At 50.6% G+C, this 9,603-nt stretch overlaps 1 protein-coding gene across 1 annotated transcript in view; it reads right to left on the bottom strand.

Moving 5' to 3' along the window:
• Positions 1 to 1,017: 1,017 nt before the first annotated feature.
• MPP1 (membrane palmitoylated protein 1) overlaps positions 1,018 to 9,603 on the bottom strand; it is a 54,732-nt gene continuing 46,146 nt past the window's right edge. The window contains exons 10-12 of the mRNA XM_001513172.4: positions 7,299 to 7,501; positions 3,740 to 3,814; positions 1,018 to 2,084 (exon numbers count right to left, since the gene is read on the bottom strand). Coding sequence (XP_001513222.1) covers positions 1,908 to 2,084; positions 3,740 to 3,814; positions 7,299 to 7,501 — 455 coding nt within the window. The 3' untranslated portion in view covers positions 1,018 to 1,907. The remainder of the gene's footprint in view (positions 2,085 to 3,739; positions 3,815 to 7,298; positions 7,502 to 9,603) is intronic.

The following is a 9,603-nucleotide window of genomic DNA, read 5'->3' as shown; positions in this document are numbered from 1 at the left end:
TTTGCTTTTGTGGGATGCGGCCATATTCTTGCAGAGAGCACTCAGAAGGAACTGAATTTTTTCAGTCTTCATTCCTGGGATCTTATCACCTCGTATTGTCAAAGCAGTGAGTAGGACCCCTCCGTCGGGGCTTTGGGTAGCCGGTGGCAAAGACTTTACCGATACTGAAAGCGCTAAGGATGAGGGTCAGCCAGTTAGGGAGTGAGGTAAGATGGAACTGTGGTTTATCCTCTCCCGGAACAGCCTAGCCTCTGTTAGTTATGGGTGGTGGGAACTGGCAGCGGAAAGGGAGACTGGGTTCAGGACTCATTCTTCATTCAGTCGTATTTATTGAGCGCTTACTGCCTGCAGAGCACTGACAGGCGCGGGGGAGAGTATAATATATCGGACACGTTCCCTGCCCCTAACTAGCTTAAAGTCTTGGGGGTGGGGGGAGATGCATGTCCTTCCCTCAGTGGGAGGATGGGGGGGGGGGGGGGTGTCCTGCTCTCCCAATTCTGGTATTGTAGTCTCCCAAGTCTTAGTAGTACAGTGCTCTGCGCACAGTGAGCATTCAGATACCTACCGCCGATTATGTAGGTACAGTGATAGAACTGCTTGGTGATTCTAGACCATAGCGGTCCGATGGCTGTTTGCAGTTTCCTCTCTGCCTGTGGAAACGTGACTGCAGCTGTCGGGCCGGAGGGCCCGGGGCTCACCCGCTGCCAGGGGCCACTGGCTCTGGGGGAAGCAATCATCGGTAGAACAGTGTTTGACCCATAGTAAGCGCTTAACACATACCATCATTGCCACGAGAGGAGGTATTTTGATCATTCAATAGTATTTATTGAGCGCTTACTATGTGCAGAGCACTGTACTAAGCGCTTGGAATGTATGATTCAGCAACAGATAGACAATCCCTGCCCAATGACGGGCTCACAGTCTAATCACCAGCCATTCCTCATATGAACACATCCAGCCTTTTCTCCAACTAACCACCACCCACTTCTGGGGAAAAAAGGGGGTGCCACATCTCCATTAGCTTTTAGACAGCCACATTTTTATTGCTACTAAAGGTTTCCCTGCAGTGGACTACAACAATGTCCTATTGCACATCGTATGGTTTTTTGTTTTTTTTTTGGCATCCTTAAAAATTGCACAACACACATTTTGCAACATCTCACTGGAGCCACCACCCTTCCCGAAGCAAAAAGACACAAATGGAGTCAGGTGCCTTCGTTCCCAACGAATTGGAGTTTGAGCAAGATGAGCCATGGTCCACTGCAATTGCTTAACGGCATTTGAAAACACAAAGCAGAGCATGGATCATAGAGGATGTGTTAAGGGTACTGTTGGACTGTTGCATCGATGTGAATTCTCATGAAGGATGGGCAGCTGTCCTGCAGTTGGTAAATTGTGCGTGGATCATCTCTCCTAAACTCATTAGAACGTGCGTCTGAATCACGGATTTGTTAGCATTTAATCTTGGGAATTTATAGGGTAGACAATCTGAGTGTTACCCTGCCCCGAGGCAGGACGGAGAAAGGTCCCTTCCAGCCCCCAGGTTCTTAGCTGCTCCGCCCAGCTCGGTTCGGCTACTGGCGTACGGTTGTCCGGAAGGCTAGATGAGGTGGCTGTATCAAATCTCACAACCAGGCCTCCCGTCCGATAAGTCGGGAGGCCGGACCCTGCACTGTACTAATTGAGATTTGTACGAGGGGAGCCGATGGCTTCGGGCCAGCACAGCACCCTGGCCCTCGGACGCTCGTCTTGAAAAATACGCTACACTCTTACCCTGTTCGGATGATAAAACAATTGAAACTGGATTCAGGACATTTGAGGTTTGGGGCCTTATTGGACTGTATGGAGATGAGGAAGATCACAGTGGTTTTCCCCCATGCTGAAAGACGGGCAGAGAGGTGCCTCGATCAGTAGACCCAAGAGACGGGAACCCACTGTGGGGAGCTGCAGGCCTGTTCGAAGGCGTCCTGCAACATCTTGAGGGTTTCCTCGATGCCATTGTTCACCAGAGAGAGGTCAAAGTAATGAGCGTATCGGCTGCGGATCATCTCCGAGTCCTTCTGCAGCTGCTGCAGAGCTTCTGACTGCAAAGGAACAGTTAGGGTATGTGTTAAATGCTTTGTATGTGGCAAACACTAGGGCGGATACAAGAGAATCTGTACCCGACGGACCCTGTCCCTCGTGGCTCTCAATCTTAAGGAGGAGGGGGAATGGGAATTCAATTCCAGTTTTACAGGTGAGGAAACAGGCACGGAAGTTGAGCGACTTGACCGAGGTTGCCCGCAGGATGGTGGCAGAGGTAAGATTGGAACCCAGGTCCTTTGGCTTCCCAGGCCTGTGCTTCCATGAGGCAGGGAGGGAAAGGAGAGTAAATTCAATGGGGTCAGGGATTTTAGCTGGCAATGATGGGCCAGTGGGGAAAAGAAAAACCAAAAAAATCCTGTTTGTCAGCCTAGGGAAGGAGGTCTGGAGGAAGGTAAACTGTGGCTCTGGTTGGCTCTTTGAGAAATCTCAGTAGGGAATATTTTCTACCGCTGGCTTGGGCCCTGCTGAGCACTGGAGGGGAGTGCTGGGGCCCACCCCCGAATCCAGTCCGAGACCAGCTTTGCTCCCCTGGTCGCAGGACATCGCCGTCACAGCATCTCCAACCCTAATTTAAAGGGAAGCACGTACCCAGGCTTTCTCAGGATTAAGAAACCGTCCCTCAGGGCCGCTATTATAATCCCTAGCAACCTCCGTGTCCCGGGTCTGGGTGACTTATAACAGTCGTTTGCAGTGATGGGAAGCTTGGGAGGCAAACAGTTTGCTCACGGGGCTCTCCTTGTGATGCATCGTTTCCTGTTCTGTGTTTCTGATGGAGCTTGAAATTAACACAGGAGGCCTCCATTTCCTCTTTTTCGGTCTTAGATAAGAATCCCAACTCAAGCTGTGAGTTGCCGGCTACAGCATCAGGGAGAATATAAACCTCACTGTACTTCTATCAGAGGAAACAATGGAAAGGAGGGCAGCAGATTACGGAAAGGGACCTGGAAAATTTTCAAGTTAGCTAACCTTCGTGTCGCTTTAAGGCTCTGCGCTATCTGGATGTGTAATGAGGTCAAGACTTCCAGAAACCTCAATCCCACTCTGCCTCGAGTCCCGACTGCACGACGTCAGCTCCTGCTTTGCCGAAAGCAGGCGCGGTGCTCGCTGCTGGCGGTTCCGAAAAAGAGGCTTGGACAGATGAGCACAAATGGCTCAGCCGGACATTTGGTGTTTAAACCGCTATTTGCTCATTATCCAGTTCCTTACAGGGGCAAGATTTTAAGCCAATATATCTGGGTCGTGAAAGCCGCCTTCATTTTGGGAGCATTTCATCAACTTTCAACCTTACCTGCCTTTTCCTACAACAAGACTAGGGACAAAACCAGATTCCTGAATGCCAGCACAGGAAATTGAGCCTCCACTGCAAATCAATGGAGAGTTCCAAGCATACCTGCTCCCTTTCAATAAAGTTGGAAGGTCAGGGGGTGAGGTATGAATTCGAAGATCTGGACTTCCTAAGGGGAGAAAAATAGGTCCCACCCCCTTCCTCGATCTGAAAGAACCTGACAAGTTGCTAGTTTCCCTACTTCCTTCCCTAGCAGGAGGCAGGATTTCCCCAGGTACTGAGCCGAGTTGCTCCAGCGATGGTGGGGACCTTGTGAGAGGGGGACACAGGGTGAATACGATGGATTCTAAGCCCAAATTCCCTTCCCACCTTGTCAGCCTTGTCTGTCGGAGCAATGAACACGATGAAAGGAGAAAGCTCTGCTGTCCGAATAATCTTCAGGGTCTGGAAAGAGAGGAAGAAAGCCAAGAAGGTGGGATTTCTGGGGACTGACATACATAATTTGATCCTTTAGAACAGGGGTGACCAGCACAATGTGATGTGGGAGTTGCAGGTGGGCTTCTGCTGAGAAGTTGGGGCTGGCGTTAATAATTACGGCAGTTGTTAAGTGCTTACTATGTGCCAAGCACTGTTCTAAGCACTGGGGAGGAGCCAAGGTGATCAGGTTGTCCCACGTGGGGCTCACAGACTTCATCCCCATTTTGCAGATGAGGTACCTGAGGCAAAGAGAAGTTAAGTGACTTGCCCAAAGTCACTCAGCTGACAAGCGGCTGAACAGGGATTTGAACCTATGACCTCTGACTCCCAAGCCCGTGCTCTTTCCACTAAGCCACGCTGCTTTAGATTTGGGGTTGACCCCAGGGGGCCCCTCTTCAACTCTCTCACCTTTACCAGCAGTATCTATAGAGGAGCTCTCCTGCCTCCCCTCAAAAGCCTCCCCCTCCATCTGCACATAATAATAATGTTGGCATTTATGAAGTGCTAACTATGTGCTGACCACTGGAGTAGATACAAGTTAATCGGGTTGTCCCACATGAGACTCACAGTCTTAATCTCCATTTTCCAGGTGAGGTAACTGAGGCACCGAGAAGTTAAGTGACTTGGCCTATCACACAGCAGACGAGTGGCGGAGCCGGCATTAGAACCCGTGACCTCTGACTCCTAAGCCCGGGCTCTTTGCACTGAGCCACGCTGCTTCTCCATTCGGGGTCCACATCCGACCCCATTCCTTTGAACCTTATCAAAACTCAACCCCCTCCCTAACAGCCATCTTCAAACGTTTACTCTCCAACAGCTTCTTCCTCAGTCTTTCAAACCTGTCTCCCCTATACTAAAAAAAGCCTCCCTTGACCCTATGGCTCCCTCCGGTTATGGCCCCATCTCCCTCCTACCATTCCCCTCCAAACTCCTTGAGCGAGTTGCCTACACCCGCTGTTTTAAATTCCTCTCCTGCAATTCACTCACTCCTCGACCCCCTCCACAGAAAGCACCTTCTTAACGGTTGATGAACGCCTTGCCAAATCCGACGGCCTCTACTCCATCCTAATCCTCCTCGACCTCTCAGCTGCCTTTGACCCTGGACCGCCCCCTTCTCCTGGAAACGTTATCCGACCTTGGCTTCGCCGACTCTGTCCTGGGTCTCCTCTTCTCTCTCTGGCCACTCTTTCTCAGTCTTGTCAGTGCGGGCTCCTCCTCTGCCTCTCATCCCCGAACTGTGGGGGTCCTTCAAGGTTCAATTCTGGGTCCCCTTCTATTCTCCATCCGCACCCACTCTCTTGGAGAACTCATTCGCTACCACGGCTCCAACTGTCACCTCTATGCGGATGATTCCCACATTTACATCTCCAGCCCCGACGCCTCTCCCTCTCTCCAGTCTTCCATCTCCTCCTGCCTTCAAGACATCTCTACTTGGATGTCCTCCCGTCACCTCGACCTTAACGTGTCCAAAACGAGAGCTCCTCATCGTCCCACCCGAACCCTGGCGTCCCCCAGACGGCGCCACCATCCTTCCTAATAATGTTGGTATTTGTTAAGCGCTTACTCTGTGCAGAGCACCGTTCTAAGCGCTGGGGTAGATACAGGGTCATCGGGTCGTCCCACGTGAGGCCCCCCAGTTAATCCCCATTTTACAGATGAGGTGACTCAGGCACAGAGAAGTTAAGGACTTGCCCACAGTCACACAGCTAAGTGGCAGAGCCTTCCTGTCTCACAAGCCCATAACTTTGGTGTTCTCCTTGATTCCTCTCTCTCATCCGATCCACATATTCAATCCGTTACTAAATCCTGTCGGTCCCACCTTCACAGCATCTCTAAAATCCGCCCTTTCCGTCCAAACCGCTACCACGTTAATACGGTCATCCTCTCCCGCCCGGATGACTGCATCAGCCTCCTTGCTGACTTCCCAGCCTCCTGCCTCTCCCCACTCCACACTTCACTGCGCAGCCCGGATCATCTTTCTACAAAAACAGGACGTCACCCCCCTCCTTATTGCCATTGTTCTTATCTGTCTTGACTCTATTTATTGCCATTGTTCTCGTCTGTCCGTCTCCCCCGATTAGACCGTAAGCCCGTCAAACGGCAGGGACTGTCTCTATCTGTTGCCGACTTGTTCATCCCAAGCGCTTAGTACAGTGCTCTGCACATAGTAAGCGCTCAATAAATACTATTGAATGAATGAATGGATCCTCAAAAGACTGCAGTGGCTGCCCATCCACCTCCACATCAAACAAAAACTCCTCACCCTTGGCTTTAAAGCTCTTCACCACCTTGCTCCCTCCTACTCACCTCTCTTCTCTCCTTCAACCCAGCCCACACACTTCGCTCCTCTAGTGCTCTCCTTCTCATTGTGCCTCCATCTCGCCGCCGACCCCTAGCCCACATCCTGCCTCTGGCCTGGAATGCCCTCCCTCCTCAAATCCGCCCGACAATTACTCTCCCCCGCTTCAAAGCCTTATGGAAGGCCCATCTCATCCAAGAGGCCTTCCCAGATTAAACCCCATTTTTCCTCATCTCCCCCTCCCTTCTGCGTCACCCTGACTTGCTCCCTTTGCTCGTCCCCCCTCCGTCCCAGCCCCACCGTACTTAGGTACGTATCTGTAATTCTATTTATTCGTATCCATGTCTGTCTCCCCCACTCTAGACTGTTAGCTAGTTGTGGGCAGGGAATGTGATTGTTTTTTGCCGTACACTCCCAAGCGCTTAGTTCGGTGTGCTCAGCACATAGTAAGCACTCAATAAATACGATTGAATGAATCAACCGAATCCATCCCCGCCCCAGGGGAACTGGGATGCTCCTGGCTCCAGGCAGCTGGGGCAAGCACGGTCCCTTCGTTCATTCATTCTTTCAATTGTATGGGTTTGAAGGCCTGGAAATAACCCTCCCCCAGGAATCCAATGCCCCTGGGGCAGTGTTTCTGCCCCTTAAAGACCTTGCCCACTCTTTTCTGTGTGGTTCTATCTCTCCCTATCACTGCCAGTCATTCCTCCCATGTGACACCGTGTGCCACAGATTCACCCTAGACTTGCCCTCAAGTGAAGCTCTTTGGACCAACCCAGCAAATAGATGAGAGGCTCCCCTTTCCTTTCCTCCCTCCATCTCTTTTTTTAATGGTATTTGTTAATCGAATACTACGTGCCAAACACTGTTTTAAGTGCTGGTTTTAATTAGGTTGGACACAGTCCCTGTATCACAAAGGGCTCACAGTCTAAGTAGGCAAGACACAGGTATGTACTCCCCATTTTGTAGTAGAGGAAACTGGGACCCAGAGAAGTTAAGTGACTTGCCCAGGGTCACAAAGCAGGCGATTGGCAGAGGAAAGATTAGAACCCAGGTCCTCAGAATCCCAGGTCTGTGCTCTTTCTACTAAGCCACTATGAGAAGAGGCCTCCCTCCCACCGCCTCCCCAGCCCCCAGCAGCCCGGCACCAACCTGGGGCTCGATGTCCAAGATGGCGATCTTGTCGTGCTCGTGGATTTGATGCACCGTCTCAAACTTGGTGCCAAACATGTTGCCCTGGTAGCTGCCGAACTCCAAGAACTTGTTGGTGGAGATGTTCTTGGTCATCTCTTCGGTGGAGATGAAGTGGTATTCCTTCCCGTCCACCTCGTTCTTCTTTGGCGGTCGGGTGGTGTCTGGAGAGGGGGGACCAGGAGCAGGCTCAGTGACGCAAGGCCTAAACTGGGCTCAAGTGCTGAAGTGTGCGGGTGAGGAGGTTTGGGGGACAACACTCTTAATAATGAAAATAATGATAATCATAATGATAATTGTGGTATTTGTTAAGCACTTACTATGTGCCGGGCACTGTACTAAGAACTGCGATGGATACAAGCAAATCAGATTGGACACAGTCCCTGTCCCGCATGGAGCTCACAGTTTCAATCCCCATTTTACAGATGAGGTAACTGAGGCCCAGAGAAAGGAAGTGACTTGCCCAAGGTCACACAGCAGAGAAGTGGCAGAGCCGGGATTAGAACCCACGACCTTCCGACTCCCAGGGCCAGGCTCTATCCACTACGCCACGCTGTGTGCCTTGCCTAGAGGAGACGAGGATAAGGAGTTTAGTGTTAACTTTCGGGAAAGACACCATACCTAGACTGAAAAGGTCCTGGAAAAGGGAAAAGGTCCTGGAACTCCCACAGCTCACTGGGACTTGGGACGGTCACGGGAGACCAGCTCTTTGGATAAAAGCATCCTCAAAGGGGTTCACAATTCAGAGATCAGCACCCCCCTCTCCCTGCACCCTCCCAGCTGGTTTGAGGTTCCCATGAAACCAAAGCTCTCAATCCATGCCCCTAGGTAAACCGGGGAGGGGGACAAAAATATCAGCTACTCACCCTCTCAGAAGTAGTAAGTCAATTGAGATGTGAAAAAAATTGAGTGTGGCCTAGTGGAAAGAACATCAGAATGGCAGCAAGGAGCTCTGGGTTTTAAACCCAAGTCCGCCATTTGCATGCTACGTGACTCTGGGCAAGCTGCCTAATTTTTCTAGGCCTCAATTTCTTCATATGAAAAATGGGGATTAAATACCTCTTCTCCCTCTCCTTTACACTGAGTCCCATGTGCCACCGGAACTGTGTCCAACCTGTTCTCTTGAATCTACAGCTGCACTTAGTACGGTGTTTGGCATCTAGTAAGCACTGAGCTCTTTAAATAATAATGTTGGTATGTGTTAAGCGCTTACTATGTGCAGAGCGCTGTTCTAAACACAGGGGAATCAGGTTGTCCCACGTGGGGCTCACAGTCTTAATCCCCATTTTATAGATGAGGTAACTGAGGCACAGAGAAGTGAAATGACTTGCCCACAGTCACACAGCTGACAAGTGGCAGAGCGGCATTCGAACCCATGACCTCTGACTCCAAAGCCCGGGCTCTTTGCACTGAGTCACGCTGAGGCAAGGATCAGGTCTGTGATCTCACACTGTACTCTCCCAAGCACTCACTACATTATCCTGCCCACAGTAAGCACTCAATAATACCACTGATTATTAGGGCACTTTTTTAGGTATTTTTTTTCCTTCTTCCAGGTTTGCCTTTCTCTGCTTGTTGGGGAGAGTTGTTATGCTCTAATTAGTCCTTTTGTAAGGCATTTGGAAAACGATTTAGTGACACCATTTGTCCTGTTGTGTCAGACTCCGAAATATTCCACTGCCTTGAAGACACCTATGTGACCACCCCTGTCTTACAGATGGAGAACCTGAAACTCGAGAGGTCAAACGACTTGCTCGAAGTCACCTGGCACCCTAAACTAAGGGCAAAGCCTGCAAGCCTTGGAAGGCTTAGAGAAGCAGCGTGACCTAGTGGATAGAGCACAGGCCTGGGAGTCAGAAGGACCTGGGTTCTAATTCCAGCTCCACCGTTAGTCTGCTCTGTGACTTGGACAAGTCACTTCATTTCTCTGGGGCTCAGTTACCTCAATCTGTAAAATGGGGATTAAGACCGCGAGCCCCACGTGGGACATGGACTGTGTGCAACCTGATGAGCCTGTATTTACTCCCAGCATTATGTACCTGGCACAGAGTAGGTACTTCAATATCACCTGATTAAACTGTATCTACCCCAGCGCTTAGAACAATGCGTGGCACATAGTCAGTGCTTAACAAGTACCATAATTATTATTAGAGCATAAAAAAAAAGACTTGAAGTGGTTTTCTCTTCCATTTTAGGGGTCCAAATGGGAGTTGGGTGGGAGTCCTCTGACCCCTCCCCTATTTTCCCTTCCGGGGCCTGAAGGGGT

The sequence above is a fragment of the Ornithorhynchus anatinus genome, chromosome 6 (assembly GCF_004115215.2).
Source record: "Ornithorhynchus anatinus isolate Pmale09 chromosome 6, mOrnAna1.pri.v4, whole genome shotgun sequence".
NCBI classification, from domain to species: domain Eukaryota; kingdom Metazoa; phylum Chordata; class Mammalia; order Monotremata; family Ornithorhynchidae; genus Ornithorhynchus; species Ornithorhynchus anatinus.
This window is presented reverse-complemented; position numbering and strand designations above follow the sequence as displayed.